The sequence below is a fragment of the Gouania willdenowi genome, chromosome 3 (genome assembly GCF_900634775.1).
Source record: "Gouania willdenowi chromosome 3, fGouWil2.1, whole genome shotgun sequence".
Classification (NCBI taxonomy): Eukaryota; Metazoa; Chordata; class Actinopteri; order Blenniiformes; family Gobiesocidae; genus Gouania; species Gouania willdenowi.
This window is the reverse complement of record NC_041046.1, coordinates 1714548-1731380: the sequence shown is the minus strand read 5'-3', so window position 1 is coordinate 1731380 and position 16833 is coordinate 1714548. Positions and strand designations below refer to the sequence as shown.

At 40.1% G+C, this 16833-nt stretch overlaps 1 protein-coding gene across 2 annotated transcripts in view; it reads left to right on the top strand.

The window, feature by feature from the left end:
• The first annotated feature begins 453 nt into the window (after positions 1-453).
• Positions 454-16833, top strand: part of cdh8 (cadherin 8) — a 190429-nt gene continuing 174049 nt past the window's right edge. For both annotated transcript variants that reach the window (XM_028434324.1, XM_028434315.1), the window contains exons 1-2: positions 454-518; positions 2032-2586. In XM_028434324.1, coding sequence (XP_028290125.1) covers positions 2329-2586 — 258 coding nt within the window. In that variant the 5' untranslated portion in view covers positions 454-518; positions 2032-2328. The remainder of the gene's footprint in view (positions 519-2031; positions 2587-16833) is intronic.

Below are 16833 nucleotides of genomic sequence, written 5' to 3'. Positions count from 1 at the left end.
TCACAGGAAAGATGTGGGAATATGATTAATTAATGCATTTGGTATCTCCAAAGTGTGCGTGCACAGCTCTGTGTGATATTTGCCTATCATATTCTGTGCGCGTCCTTGCCCATGTGAGCTGCGCAGCGCTCATCCATTTGCGCGCCTGTTGACCCGGCTCTTCACAAACCCAATGAGCGCACTGGAGGGGAGGCTCACTTCACTGCCTGCATCTCTCCACCATCTCCTCCTCACTTTTCCAGTCGGCCAGCAATCCTGTCGGATCTCCTCTCCACTCCGAGCACCCAAACCCCGTCACTCCGCAGTGACTCACTGCACAGCCGGACATTTTTTTTGCCTTCCTCGGCGTCTGTTTAACCGTTTCCTCTCTGCTTGAGGAAAACGCATCGGAGTTTTTGGGCGTTTTTTGTTTGTTTAGTTTTTTTTTTTTTTTTTTTTGTTTTATCAAAGAGAGGCGATATCATGCAGCACCAGCACCAGCTGCAGCTGCAGCAGCAGCGGGGAAAGATACAAGTCTAGTAAGTATCATCCACGACAAAATAGGTTTGCTGTCGTTTCATGGACTATTATTCATTTATTTATTTTTCCTGTCATCAAGGCTTCAGTGCATTTTTACCTGGAAAATAACATGGCGGAAGACCGACTGAAAATTCAGCAACTTAGTCTCCAATTCTACCTCTAAGTTAAATGTTAACTGGCTTCTCCTTCAGTGTAAGCCGGTCATGTGCTGCCTGTGTCCGGTTTGTTTGGCGTAAATCGGACGGCTTATCCATACCGGTGCCACATGAGACAGACGTATTTTGAGGCTAAAACTTCAGCGAGAGAGAACGTGGGGAACCATCTATGTACTAAACACTGTTCCAAAAGCGTAATGCCAAAAATCAGCGCAAATTATCCACACTTGCTTTTATTTTAATCACAAATTGTTCAAATCTAACAGTTTATTACTTCATTGGTACCATGGACAGCTCCTCCGCTGTAACACTGAGCTTTGTGCACCGGTTGTGCCGCTGAGCTGTCCGTGGTGTTTGTTCTGCAGCGCGGTCAATGAAAACGCACGGATTTCTTTACTATGTAATCCAATTTACTCACATTTGATTTTCACATGTAAAATTGCTCTTCATATAATACACAACACTTACTATCCATTACTCACTATTTTGATATTATAGTTTCCCCCCTGCTGATTTACAACACCCAGACTGGTTTGAAAACGCTATGGCTCATTGTTACTGAGATAAAACAAAGCGCATTAACCCCCCGTGTTGCAAAAGTTGCTATGCCGTCCAAAGCAGCCCATCATACATTCCTTTTAGATTTACACACAAAATCAAGCACCTGACATGATGATGGAAGCCCAAACTGCTTCTGATTAAAGGGCAACATTACCATACGAAGTAGCAGCTTCTTATTTACTGGATTTTTAATTTATTTGTTAGAATGCAATTTTGAAGTTCTTCACAATCAGAAAATATAATCAATTTGTCCCAAACAGACTCATTTAATATCTCATTGAGCTGCTGACAGTGCTCACCTGCAGACCAGTCCCTGTCCGTCAGAGCCAATGAGCTACTGATGCCCATATTCATGCATAGAACTATAATTATGGATGTAATTACACAGGAAAACATTGTGGGAAAAATATTTCATAAAGGCCATGTAAACATTTAAACCCTCAACAATTTGAAGTAATGCAGTGATATTGTAGGATTATGCCTGAGAATTAAAGCATCCTGTTTGTTGTTCAGTTAGAGAAAGATAATCTTGAACTGAGAAGAAAGACAGCTGTGCTGCTGCAAACGGATCATTAATGGAGATAATGAGTTTATGTTTTCAAAAGTTTCATTGAATATTGAAAAAATTTATAGTTTTCAGAGAAAGCGTTAAAAACAATAAAGCAGTCCCAGCTGATTGGTTCCAGTGTTTGTTTGAATTTGCTTTGGTTTCCCACCTCACCACCAACCCCCCAGCCCCTGACAACTCTCCACAAGACTTTGAGACAGCTAACAAACTGCGATTGCTTCCTTATAGGTCTCCACCTCGGAGTAATGCCAAATGGATGCTGCGCTGAGAGCTTCACCCCCTCACCAACTGCTATGGAGGCATGCCAAGCCATGCAAGTGACCTTTATCACGCCATGAATGCAAGCTCCACCGGCCAGAGAGGACACAAGTAACCTTTTCTTGGTAACCAAGAAGGAAACCGTTGATCTTAAGAAAAGGAGGAGCGGGAAGGAGGAGGTGGTGGTGGTGGGGGGACCGTGAAGGCAGAGACACAGAGAGAAGAGTCTTGTAAACAAACAAACAGAACAAAACACACAGCGACAGGATGCCAAAGAGGTCTGAAGAGATGCCCATGGATCTGTGCATGTCCTTGCTGCTGGTGTGGATTACTTGTGTTCCATGCGTGTCAATGGCTTCTGTCATAGGCCAGTCCAAAAGTATACAAACTGGTGGGTCCACGGCGATGGCGAGCAGTTTTGGCGAAGGACAAAGATTACTGAGCCGAGCCAAGAGAGGATGGGTTTGGAATCAAATGTTTGTGCTGGAAGAATTTTCTGGACCAGATCCAATCCTGGTTGGCAGGGTGAGTGCAGTGATTGTCAGCATTATATTAAGCTTGCTTATCATGTGGAAACATTGATACCAGCATTTGAATGCTGCGATCTTTGTTTCTGCTCACGGGGCAGTTGATAGTGTTTCTAGTTATCAGGGGGAAACTAGGATATTGGCACTAGAATGGTGGGCAGTGTAGTTGTCATGTTCAAGCGCTCATCTTTTTAATTCTATTATTGTCCAAAGTAATACAGTAACTTTAAATAAAGTTACTTTATTGTAGAAAATATAACATAATTCTGAAAAAAATGGTAGTGATTAGAACTATGTTACAATAGTTCATCTGATTTCAATATTTAAATAAATCCAATCACATGGTTCTCTAATATAATCAAGAGGCAAAGGCAATTATTTCAAATATCAATTACAGAGAAAATTCATCTTTTTGCCAAATGAATGGTTAAACATATTTTATTAAGCAACAATGATTTAACATTTGTTTTTGGCTGTGAAATTCAACACAAAGAGTTGCTTTACAGACACAAAACAGTTTATTTTATAAATACATAAGAACTCAAAACCAACACAGACAAATGCTTCCTTTCATATTTGTTTCTTCTATCTCCAATTTTCTTTGTAAACGTGTTCATCATAGATTTGATCTAAGTTGTGAAAAGAGAGGTTGTTTCAAATGTGTTTTTTATTTTCTACTGCATGACAAAACCCTGTGGTGTAAGGGCCCCCTGGTCCAGGGCTCTTTGCTGAGCGGAAATATGAGCGCAGGTTTCAGAGTGGAAGAGTAGAAAAAGGAAAGCAGATCGAGGCTGCCGAACAGCCTTGGCCAAAGCAGCTTGTTCGCAGCTTGTGGCTGGGATTTACCTGGGGAGAGTCAGGCTGGCAGCTCGCAGAGCTCACATCCCTCTCATAGAATCTCTTCCAATAACTGAGGCACCGGGTAGGATCTCAGTGCATCAGGCATTATATTTGATCCTGTTCTAAAACAGCTTTCACAAACAGCTAATCACCACCTATTGTTTAATGACTGCTTTGTGTGCCTTTACTGTTTATGATGCATCATCATTGCACTGCACTGAGATAGTTTTGAATGGAACAGCTGAAGCAATAAAAGCTGCTCTATATTTTATGTACACTGAACAATGTAGTCGTCCACGTTGGAACCGTTTCTTTTACTTTGCCTCTTTTTCTTTCTTCTATTGTGAAAATTGTTGTCTGACAGCATCAATTAAACATGTGCAACCATGAGGGATTTGCACCTGTGTTTTCTCAATACCATAGGAACACAAAAATGCTGTTAAGTGAGGCATTAATTTTTCAGGGGAATCAATTAGCCAGCCTCTGCTGGATTCGACAATGACTGCTCATCAAAATGCTGAAACAAACAAATGCACGCTGGGGCCAATGTGACCGCACGTGTACTTTCAGTGTAGCGTGTGGATTATAGTGCATTGAAGGTAAGAAAGACCTTGACATAAATTAATGAAATATGAAGCTTTTTTTATTTGGAGTAAATTGTGTGTTATAAAAACAATATTACATATCCAGTAGATGAGGAGAATTTAAAAGAATACTCGAATACCAGATGAGATTAAACAATTCTTTGGATTGCATAAAATAAATATGAAGGTGCTTACAAAAAAATGTACATATTCATATTTAAGACTACTGACAATCTATAAATATATAAATACAAAATGTTTTTGGTCTTATCATTTTCAAATTTCTATAAAACAAACGTGTTTACTAATGTATTTACACTTAGAAATAGAAAGATACAATATGTGAATATTTTTCAATGTCCAGTATAACCGTATGGCAAATATCCCAACATTAGTCTAAACAATCCTCTCCTGGTTGAATTTGTAGATTACAGATTTTTTAGTGCAGTTGGGCTCGTTCAAGGCTCCTCCTGTCAACCTTTGCTTGTGTACAAGCATTCCTTCTAGTTGAAGGACAGCGGAAAGGATGTGGGTGGAATGGTGCAGAATAAAAGAACGTTGTTATCCTTTTTTTAACCTCTCCAAAGCGATGATGATGTGTTGCGTTCTCAGCCAGGTTAAGTGCTCATGAGTATGCCTGGCAGAGCTCAGATAAGTCCTGTGTCTGAATAGGATGGCACTGAATTTGTTGGAAACCATAAATCTAAATCCTGCTCATTCCCTCGTGTGGTTTTTCTTTCCCTTTCTCTGTTTTTCACACCTAATTTGAAAATGAATCACATGGGTGGGAGGTGGGATTCAAATGGGTCAAACTGTTTACTGTGGGCTTTACATTATGTTCTCTGCTGTGTGTGATGTGGCCTGTATCTGTGCTTGAAGGATGTTGAAGAGAGATTTGACTTGTTCATTCACATTTGTATTGCTGGTGTAATCATAAATATGGAACCTCTTTCTCCCACTAGTAAATCTTAGGCAGGGACTGGAATTACCTTCAACTCCATGTAACGCAGGGAATAAGAATAAGAGAAAGTGTTTCGTGAGTGAGATTGCACCATCGATTTTCAACATTGTGTCATCCACACTGTTTCTCTCTCTGTCTCTCTCTCTTCTCCCGCAGCTCCAGCTATTAGCATAAACCCAGGAGGGGGTGAGGTGGGGGCGGAGGTGTGCAGAAGCAAGAAGGACAGCCACAAGGCGTGACAGCACACCCTCCTCCGCCCCTATCTACCACCACCCCTTATCCTTCGCTGTTCTTCTAGTGTGTCGTTTCTTGACATTGTGATTCAGTGAGCGGCGTGTTCGTCAGCCCCCGTCAGTCCTGTTGTCGTCTAGGAGGCAGACATGCAGTACCTGTTAAAGTGAAGCAGGGGAGACAGCTGTGAAGAGCCTGTTGCTCGGCTGTTGCTTAAAAGGAACACAAGCGTTGGAAGGGATTTTCAGGATTACTCATCAGGAGCCAGGAAAGGCTTAGATATAACCCATCATTAGGAACAGAAATAGGCAAATAAAGTGTGGAGATAGGCAGACTTAACAGTATCCTTCATGTGGGTTTGAGCAAAGGGTGGCACACTTGTACTCATTTACGACAGTAAATGAGAATTACCACATGGCAGACATAGCTTAGCAAAGACCCTTAGACCACGATGGCTGGTTGTACAATTCTTTTTTAGGCAAATTAGCTCTTGATACCTTCACATGCAAAAACTGTGGAGTGTGTACAGTTATAATCTTGTAGAAGACCTTTCGTCATGTCCCTCCTCTCATATGCTTCTTCAATCAAGGCTATTTCAATTATTCAAACATATTCCAAAGCACATCATTTACAGCGGGCCATTAAAGACAGAACACTGCCTTAGAAAAAAAAAAGATAAACAGTGAACAAATTGCTGTGTTTATACCAAAGAGATATGAGAGTGTGTTTTCTTTGTAAAACGAGGCAGATTGACGGCAGCTTGCACTGGAATATGTTCCAGCTTCAGACGTAACTTCCAGACTGCTTTCCTTCTAGCTTTTCGTATAGCATACTAAGTCTTAGAACTGCTAATGACGGATTCCAGCGCATGATCGACGGGTAGAGGCGGTAAATCCACTGATCCCTCATTCCCATTGTCCAACACTTTAATCCACCGCAGCATTGTGTGTGTTTTCACACAAAGAGAATTGATAATAAACCATTAATATTCATCGTTCGCAGGGAGAACTGGTAGATTGCATCGTCTTGACAGTGATACAGAGGGAGAGAAGTGAAAAAAAAAGCTTTGATTCCTGTTGCAGCAAGAGAAAGGGGGAATGTTCGTGAGAAAACCAAAGAAGCTTTGTTTTTTGTTGGGTAGGGCAACATGCTTCATTCCTACATATAAGCTGTACGACAGGCTTCCCAACACGAACAGCCACTTTGGTGTCAGACTGCGGAAGTATTCCAGGATGGATGCATAGACGATTGCTCTCTTTTATTTGGAAATAATTTTATTTACTGACTAAGGATGGGAATTTAGAAGAATTTAGTGATTCCGATTCCATTATCAATACTGCTTATCGATTTGATTCCTTGCCGATTCTCTTGTCGATTATCATTGGTTGAGGGAATGAAATAATACAAATGGATTTGTTTGCTTTAACTCTTTATTATATTATATTACTAATTCAGACTTAAAACAAATAATTATTGTGTAAAAAAAAAATAAATAAATAAATAACATATTAACCAAAAGTACAGCTGCACTTATCTATGATAGATTAACAATTTTTCTGCAGAAAAAATTGTATGTTTGCTATGTCAGGAATGATACGAGATCGTTCTGGACCTAGGATGTCTGCAGCTGTGGAGAACACCCTTTCAGATGGTGTTGAGGATGCTTGGACACAGATATTTCTCAACTAAAGCTGACACCATTGTGTCCCTCTTCATCTACCACCAGAGGGTGGCGCTGTCTTTGGTTGGGATGGGAGGAATTTTTCTATATAGTTGGACTTTTTCATCAACTCTTTGGACTATGTAGGGCCCTATACAATCCACGTTAACAGAATCGCGGACGGAATCACAAAATCGATTAATGAAAACAGAATTCACTGTTAAACACGGAAATTGAAAGAATCGTCATGAAACGCTGTCACTGGAACATTTTTTTATGGGGAATTGTTTCTGGGGGGACTGCTCATCAGGTGCACCGCCTGCAAATAATCACTGACTCCTAAATACGGAGCCTCCAGTCTATGGTTTAAACAACACGCTGTTTGTGTGTGATGTCATCATGTATTTGCGACGTAATAGGAACCAATAAGCGGAATTGACAAGCAAGCAAACAAACGATTCCTAGGAATTGAATTATTGGGAACTGTTAATCAGAAAGAACTGGTTTTTAATTACCATCCCTAGTACTGACCTGTATAAACTAGTTTGGTTGTAATAATTCTGTGGAAAATCACATACCATTGTGTATTTCCTTCTTTTCTCAGTTGTGTATTTAGTGTTTTGGTAGCTTGCAGTGAGTTCGTCTCATGTTTTTATCACCCGACTCTCAACTTCTCGTACTAAATTTTGGAGAGTTTACTGATTTAAATTCAAACCCTTTTGTAACCCTCTTCACTTTGACCAGCTTGTACAAGATGTGGGACATTGGTCTATAAATACTAATGCAAGCTACTTCCTCTTTGCTAGATTGTGTCTCACTGTGTCTACACGCCAACCTTCACCTCCGCTGCTTCTCGTTCTCTCTTTTTTTTCTTGCTTTCTCTGTGGTTCAGTGACGAAGTGATTATGGAGACAGTGGCTCTTGAGTCCGGTAAGCTTGCCCCCAGGGCTGATGGGGTGTGGTATGATGACATTGTTAAAAAGTCTCAGTGTCAGGCTCTGACCATGAGGCGGGAAGGCAGAGCTCATGTGGGATTGAGGCCTGTAAATGCTGCGTGACACTCTGACTGTTGTGTGCTGTTGCTTAAAGGGCCCTTGTGCTGTTTGATCAAAGCTCCTTTGACTGAATGGTGCCAATTTTGCCCTCTGATTAATGAGCTTCCTCCACCTTTATCTGTTTTTACTCCAGCAGTGAAGGGCCTGATTGATAGATGAGAAGTGGGAGGTAATGAGATTATTAGTCAAGTAATTTCCAGTGATTGATAGCCATTATGACACATAAATTATAAGCATTAGCTCAGTTATAATATATTGTGAAATATAGCCCAAATTAGACACAGGTTTCAGTGCCACAGGAATGAAAGAAGCTGTCATTAAATTCAAGAAAAAAAAAGAAAAGCCTATCGATGTTTGTTGGCCTTCTTTCCATTCCATTCGGTTTCTCACACCCACGGCAGCTCCTGGAACACAGCTCTGTAATCTCTCCTCAGGCAGCACCACACACATCCATATTGAGTTGCGGTCTAACTGTAGCTCCTCAGCCCGTGGATTTCTATTCACTTCTCATGTGGGAATTAGTTTTTAAAAAGCAAACATGTTAACATCCCTCTATCCACTGACTGTACCACAATTCCCCTGGTTTATTACCACACACCTGTCTCAAAGAAGTTCACCTGCAGTGTAAGTCACAAATACCAACAGGGCTGTTGTAACATTGACTCATGGCTACATTCTCTCTCTTTCCAATCTATTTCTCTTCCTGTACCTCCCGGTCTGTAATAAAACACTGGGCGCCAGTGGTGGCTCTGATAGAGCTGTGGGATCGCATTAGGGCTGCCCTCCAAGAGCTTGACAGGTTGTCTATGACTTTGTATTGCCATCCTGGTTGCCATCAACCAGCTGCATTTTTATTCTTATGTGCTACTGCTGCTGTATTGAAATCCATTCAGGAAAGAGTTAGAAAAATAGATGAGAAAAAAGTGCTTTGTAAGGAGTGTATTTAGAAATAAAGATTGTCCATACAAAATACATGTATTTATTAGTTTATTTAGGAGGGACAGAACAGAAAGCATGTCCATGGGCCATCTAGCCCAACATAAAACAGAGAAAGGCAAACAGTGAGACATAGATATACATAAAACATGCTGAAATACAAATAATTTACAGACTTTTAAAATGATTTTAGTTATTGCAGGCTTGGTTTAACTTTAACCTGCGCTTTACTTTGCTGTTGAATAAGTTCAGATTTGTGAGGGTTTTCAGTTTGGCAGGTACGTTGTTCCAGAACTGTATGTGGATCCTTTACTGTGAAGTTGCTTTGACCGAAAGTGGTTTTACATTTGGCTGATTTACAGTCACCTCTAGTGGTGACACTATGTTAATAGGAGCGCTGTCACCATTTTACATCCAATGTCAGGCACAAGATTATACACACATTTGAAATTTGATTTTAAAAATGCATATTTAATAAAACTATCAAAACTTAAAACAATTAAAATAAATTAAACACACAAAGCTGCTATGTATTAGTGATGAACAAGGTTGTCTATAAACTGTTTAATATGTACTTTAAGATTAAGTTTCCAGGTTAGGATCTGCTGGGTTTTGATTCTGCATGACCTCATCCTTACTTTGTGTAAGGGTTTCTCTAAAAAACAAAACTGTCACATGCATCCTAAATTATGTGGCAAGGTTATTTCATTTTTGTCTAAGCAGCAGTACATACATTTTTTCTCAAAACAATAACTTTCATAAGTGTAATTTTCCCTGTACGTGTTAAACAACATCCAACAAAATGAATCATCCAGCTTTTGTTTTTTTTTTTTTTATTCAGTGAAAAACTATACATGTAAATACTAAATTATAGTAGGGTTATAGTCTGTGAATGCAATGAAATATCTTAGTTAAAATGTTTTTACAGCCACAATCAATTTGCAATAGCATCAATTTAATTATTTTACTATTTGCTTCATTACGCTCAAGGCATTGTATCTAAAAAAAGATTTTAGTTAATTAATTCAATAATATTTAAGAAATTACATCTTTCCTTAAATAGTATTAAATGAAAAAAGGTAAACTGAATAATAATAATAATAATAATAATAATAATAATAATAATAATAATAATAATAATAATAATAATAATAATAATAATAATTATTATTATTATTATTATTATTATTATTATTATTATTATTATTATTATTATTATTATTATTTTACTGAAATATAAAATTGAAGGTGCTATTCTTTAGGATAATCAAATTAAATTTGAAAAATATACGGTCTTACATATGTAGCAAAATAAAAGCACTATAGATTTCAAATCTATATAACAGCTGCTTAGGCGTAGTTGTGGAGGAGTTCAGTGCAAAGTGACTACCGTGCATTGGGATACATACAGCATTCTTTCATTGTGTGTTTCCATTAGGGAGCTGAAATCATGTTTCAGACAAGTGTATTATAAGGCGCGTCTCGGCAGTGATCCCTGGAAGCTCTCCTGTGTACATGCATCAGCTGCAATAATAATTTAACATTAAAATACATCCATTCACACAGCGTCAGAGTCCCTGAGGAAAATAACAAGCTTTCTGCTATCACTCACATCTGCGTCACAGCATGATCAAATCCATGTTGTATGCTTAGCTCTGTGCACAGGGCTCACTTTTTTTTTTTTTTATAAGAAACTACATCAGCGCTAAGTTTTTAAAAATGTCCCCCATATAGTTTCACAACAAACATCCATCAATACAATTAGCTTCCTCCCATGTTGGTGGTTGCTTTTTGACTGAGTCCTAACTCAAAGAAAAGCCCTTTTCACTCATTAAGCCTTCCCTAACCATGTCCCTCCCTCTCACACTCTCTCACTTAGCCGCCTTTTCCACTCTCCTCCTCCCTCACCAGGCTTGGCCTGCACTGCATGGCTGTGCGGAGGTGTAGTGCTTAGTGGGCTAAATCATCTGGCTCTCAGCTTTGAACTTTGCTCTAACTAATTTATAGGAATTAAAATGATTCACCTCAAAGGCTTGGCTGATGCATTTTCTTGTTGAAATTAGCCTGTTTGCTAATATGCTTTATTTCTGGATTCTATGAAGCCAGATTCATAATTTAAGAGAATTAGGCTGGTTGTGCCGTATTTGTTCTTGTTTTGTTTCATTTCCCTGACAAAACAGCAGCCTGTGCGAAACCTTTTTTTTTTTTTTTCTTTTTTTTTTACTTCAGTAGACTAAAATAGTGATAAAAGGAAAAAAAGAACATGTTGAGCATTCTACTTAATTATGAACATGTTTTTAAGTTGGACTACTGGCCAGCCATTTACTGCTAAGTAAATGAGGTTACAAGTATTTAAATCTCATTATTCAAATCTAGAGATCATGATTATCTGCAGTCTGCTTAATGGGCCCTTTCCAAAAGAAGTCCATACTTCTTGAACAGCAGCAGCAGGAGTGAAGGATCCCTGGTTTCTGTGCCAGCTTGTTGTTGTGGGCTCAGTATTTGGCTCAACTCCCCAGGCAGGCTCTTCTCCTATGGTTAGGTCCCATTGCATGAGATATGCTGCAGGCGGCTGGTGCCACTGCTGCTCCAACAAGCAGCGGCTTATCATCGTGCCTATGCTTCCCATATGAGCCCATCAGCCAAACTGGGACTGCCGGAGTAATCTTGTAAAGAATGGATGTTGTTATTGTGCAACTGGAATGTGGCTTCATGGTTAGCTGGGAGGACATGTGGGGAGGAAAAGGGGAGACAATAGGGATTGGAGCTGTGCTTCCAAGTGCCTGTTTTTACCACTCAAAAGCCATCAGACACATTTTTTCTCCTCTGCCTTTTCACTTTCGCTTCCTCTCTCCCCCCTCCCCCTCTCCCCGTATGACATAATGACGACAAAGCGGCCCCTGTAAACAGTGGATATGACATTTACTTGGAGATCAGTGTCTTCACCTGTAACAGGGTCTTAAAGATGATGATCATCATTCCTGCTGAGCGGGATCCTCGATGTTGACCACCTCAATCACTGAGTTGACAATAGAGGGAAAAAATACATGGGCTGAATTCATTTGTTCATCTTTTTGTTTATTCATTGCCTAAAATGTAACCACACCTTACTCTGCTATACAGGTGCTAACAGACTACAGCTTTGACCTTTCTTTGCAAATGAATTTTTTCGTTTTAATGATCCCTTCGGTGGAAGAAGAAAAATATCGTTAAAGTAAAAAAAAAGAGGTGTGTGTGTGTGTGTGTGTATGTGTATAGGTGTGTGTGTGTGTGTCTGTCTGTCTGTGTATGTGTGTGTGTGTTTGTGTGTGTGTGTGTTTGTGTGCATGCTCCCTCATATTATCCTATTTTACCCTTCACAGCCTAGCAGCAAAAGAAGCACCTGAATCTTTACATGAAAGGTTTTTCTTCTTGTGTTAATGTTTCCAAGGTTCACATCCACATAGGTTTTTTATTTTGATATAAATCAAGTTACTTCAAGGTGATAAGCGAGAATTCCTCTTATTGTGTTAACTCCCAAGATTTAATCAGTATGTGCTGTCATACAAAGCTTGCTAACGGGGCTAAATCACCATGGTAACTTAGGCTGGACGACTAACCTGGTCTGCACCAGGTTTTGTTCTGGCTCGGATCTGAGCGAGTGCTAAAGCCCCGCCGTTTTGTTATCGACCTTTGTAGGACAGCTTCTCTCTGAGAGGGAATGTTTGGTTAGGTGAAGCCCGCTAATTGAGATAAATCCAGGCTCTAATTATCTAGCTTCGTAGCATAAGCCCCAAATGTCATTGAGAAACAGGCGTCTTTGTGTATGCGTGCAAAAGGGACACTGGAGATTTTTCTTTACTTCCCTGGGTGGCATGAGCTGAGAGGAAGATGGTGAGGTGCATCAAAAATTTAAACCGTTATAATATAAAATCCAGATGAATAATGAATGCTTGATGGGAATCAAGGCTGAACACGTGGGATGTCAAAAGTGTCCTCTAAGTATCATTGTGCCTATCATTTGCCAACACTGCGTTCACAACAAGGGACGAGGCATGTTACGTGCATTTCTCTGCTGCTCCCTCTACGTGGTGTTAAGAGACAGCAAGTGGATGATAACAGAGTCATGTGAGAAGCTTTTGCGTCTAATTGCCACCCTCCTACCTAGTTTGTTGTTGTCCTTTTTGTAATGGTCTTCTGTTGAAAAATCAACAAATCTTTGCAAAGCACTCACTCCTGTCATTTGTGATTTAATGAAATGCTCAGTTCCAAGGCAAAACTTCTGGTGTTTATGAATTCATGAAAGATCAGATCAGTGTAACATCACTGCAGATGAGTTTGATGATAGCACAGAGTGGGAGAAATGTTAGAGGAGGGGAGCATTTAGATATCAAAGTGTTAGAACGGAGCTGCGTTGCTGAGGTTGTCTGCTTTTGGCTTGATGACGACGTCAGAAGAGTTCAACCCTTCTAAAGTGTGTTTAGTTAAAAGTGCAGGAAAAAATAGGAATCATAACAACAATTATAACAAAAAAGATTTGTTTTTCTACTTTTATCTCTGACACAGGTTGTCACATCTCACAAGCATTCAAATCTTCATGAAGTTATTATTCACAGTTAGAGCATGGGTAAGACCAAAGATGAAATAGTCTGTGTTGGACAAGCTTTATCAGTAAACCTTTTGAAGTTCTACAAGGGGTACTCATTTTTTGAGAGTGGCATTTCTTATTGTTTATTGTGCAAGACTAGAATCACTGTTTCTGCTGTCTGCAACCACCTACTTAAAGAGTAACTAAACCCCAAACCCATTTTTTTATGCTGAATACATATGTATTTGGGTATTACGTACTACTGTAGATTGACCCGAGTCCAACTTTTATAATTTTACAAAAAGTATTTCTAATTTTGCGAATTTACAGTAGTTGTAAAATGTCAGAGTGACTGGCCTCTAAGAGTGAAATGCCAGCTATTACAATTGAATATTTGGATTATCGTGCTTCATCAATTTTCACTGTTGGCCCCGCCCCTCCTGTAAAAGCTGAGAGAAGGGAGGAGAGTTTCCTCTAATCACAGTCCTCAGTGAGCATCGATTGACAGTTTTAATGAGGAACTCCTTTCTTCAGCGGTGATGTTTTTGACCCTGTGCTTCAATAGAAAGCAGATTCTGGTCTAATCAGAAGGTTCATCAAGCTTTGTGTGTATGTGCAGACACATTGTATGTTTATCCTTGTCACTATCTTCATATGCGTGAACATGCATGTACTTCTCGCTGCTGTGTGTCTTTATTAGTGTTGTTCCGATGCACTTTTATGAAACAGGAAAGAAATACCAACACAGAATAAATGCAGGATAACTTTTTTTATTGCCTACCTGGTATGGGTGACAACACTGAAACCTGAATTTTGGCTCTCAAATGCCAACCCGTAACCATACGTGTTCCTGTGATCAGGAGTCAGGGCAGCAGTGAGAGTCGGAGGAGGGTTGGACATCATTTGAACGATTCTGTTTCTTTTAAGAGAGATGGTCAAATGAGCTAAGCTTACCATGAACCTCTTCATGAATTTTAATCCTATTAACTTTGTAAGAAGGAGAGATGAGTTATTATTAATGGGTTATATAACTAAGAATATTAATTATGATTATTAATATTACTTCAAATTTGCGGGGTGCCACTCCTTTTAACAGGAGAAATATGTCTAAGTTTTTAGACTAAACTCATCAATGTGAAACCAGGGAAAAGTGAATTCTACCAGCCATCTACACCATAACCACAGCTTTAATGAATCAGAGGAATCAAATATTATGTTCAACCTTTTATTCAAAAGTCAACAATTAACACAGTCAAAATATCAATTGAAATGGGATAATTAAATCATGATAAAATGCATTTCTAGGCTAATAAAGGTGAGGATTATACGTAATAAAGTGAAATTACTAATCTAGAAGGATGCTAATCTACTAAATATTGAATAAAAATGCAGGATACATATTCAATAATAAAATCATAAAATCAAAGAATAAAATAAAGAGAGCTCATAACAAAGAGAGGAGGACGGACAAGGGGGAGATGAACAAACATGAATGAGAGGTACTGTGTGTGTAGCATGTTGTTAATGCATGTAAGTTTGTAGTTATGGAAATATGTATGTGATCTATTGTAGATGAAAGTTGCTGATGAGAGTTCATTCTTGTACCTTGAAGATGTCAGGGTTGGACCTGGAGGTGCTGTTTGAGCAATGCAGCAGGACGTGCCACCGTTGGTTCTGTTTCGGTTCAACAGAGTGTAGCCCCTTCAGCCGATCCGGGCGGTTAGGCCTTCGCAGCTGGCTTAGAGAATGGCTCTTGGCTAACCCCAACGGGTCGCGGGCCGGGCTTCCTTTCGGCTGTTACGCACGTCACTAGATGCTGTATTCGTCCGAACCAAGCAGCTGTTGTCTCAAAAATCTAACTGTTTCTACCATGAAATAAATGAAAGCTGGAACATGAGGGAACACGGGTGAGCATGAACGCCCGCGTCCAAAAACTGTAGTTTCTGGTCGCGCGTCTTTTTTTAAAGGGCGTTTGGCGACGCCTTTTGGAGGAGGCGTCTTCGTTGATTATTCTGTGATCATGTCGGTGATTGGTCACTGTCACTGCTTTCAGCTTGTGGGTGTGTGTGAGTGTGAGACAGAGACAGACGACAAGGGATGATTCTAAACATAAAAGAATGCCTAATAATTAATTCCACATATTTCAAAACATCTTTTCAACATCATATCCTGAGATATCATGTATTACGAAAGAGTTTGATACCAAACACGACTAGGAAATAGCCTCGAATCACTTTAGGAACTAATTAATGCATTTTACCTGTAATTACTCATAACATAAATGTCAAAAATCATGTTATGCCTCCTCTTAACTATACGGTCGCAGTAAATACCTCAAACTAACTTTTGTGATGTTTTTCTGGTAATTTTAAGCACTTTTAAATGATAAACACTTTAAAATAGCATTCTGTTGTTATTAAATTACATGACACGAGTGCAGACACATTTGCAATTTCAATTACAGTAGAAATCATTCCAAAAATGTTTTCATTTGTAACTTTTCAGTCCAGCACATGTCCTTTGTTCTCATTTGAGCGGGAGAACTGGGATTATTCCATCGTCCTGTGTAACCGTTGGTTTGGGTTCGGGAGGTGACAACATCTGCAGGGGGTCAAAGGGGTCATTGGGACAGTTCTTTGATGTTACAGCATCCAGAGGTATCTGTTTGAATAGGAGGAAGGAGAGGGATGTTCTTCTTTTGATCGTAATGTAGCAGGGAGATGATAACAGGAGACGACTGTTCTGGGATCTTTTTGTTCGGCAGGAAGGGGAGAAGACCCCCCTTGGGGCACGTTTGCATTTCACAGCAGGAGGTAGACTCTCTGACTCCACGGACTGGTGAAGCCGGTGTTCTAAGTCAGGGCAACTTGGGGGTTTAGTTCCCTACATAATCCCCCTGTTGATAAGGTTTCAATGCTTTGAAGCACTTATCAAAAAGTTCTTTTGAGGAAACAAAAGAGGGAACGAACCTTCAAGTTGAAGAAAACTGGAAACAGGTAAAGGTGTGTTGAGGTCCTCACACACCCTGACGAAAGTTCAGGAGTGACAAAAGTCCAACGTCCTTGTTGGAACTTGGAGGTGTTTCCCCCTGTAGGGTAGGGAAATCACTCTCACCCTGACGTTGAGATGAGCAGCATTGCCAGGAAGTCAATACTGGAGGCAACGCTGGGAGGTTGAAGCTAGAGCCCCTGGTGGTTGAGGCTGGAGCCCCGGAGGTTGAAGACTGGAGCCCTGGCGGTTGAAGACTGGAGCCCCTGGAGGTTGAAGACTGGAGCCCCGGAGGTTTGAGGCTGGAGCCCCGGAGGTTTGAGGCTGGAGCCCCGGAGGTTGAAGCCTGGAGCCCCTGGTGGCTGGCGTTGGAGCATTGCCTGGTGTTAATGCCCGTGGACCATGGAGGTAGGAGTTGGGCGG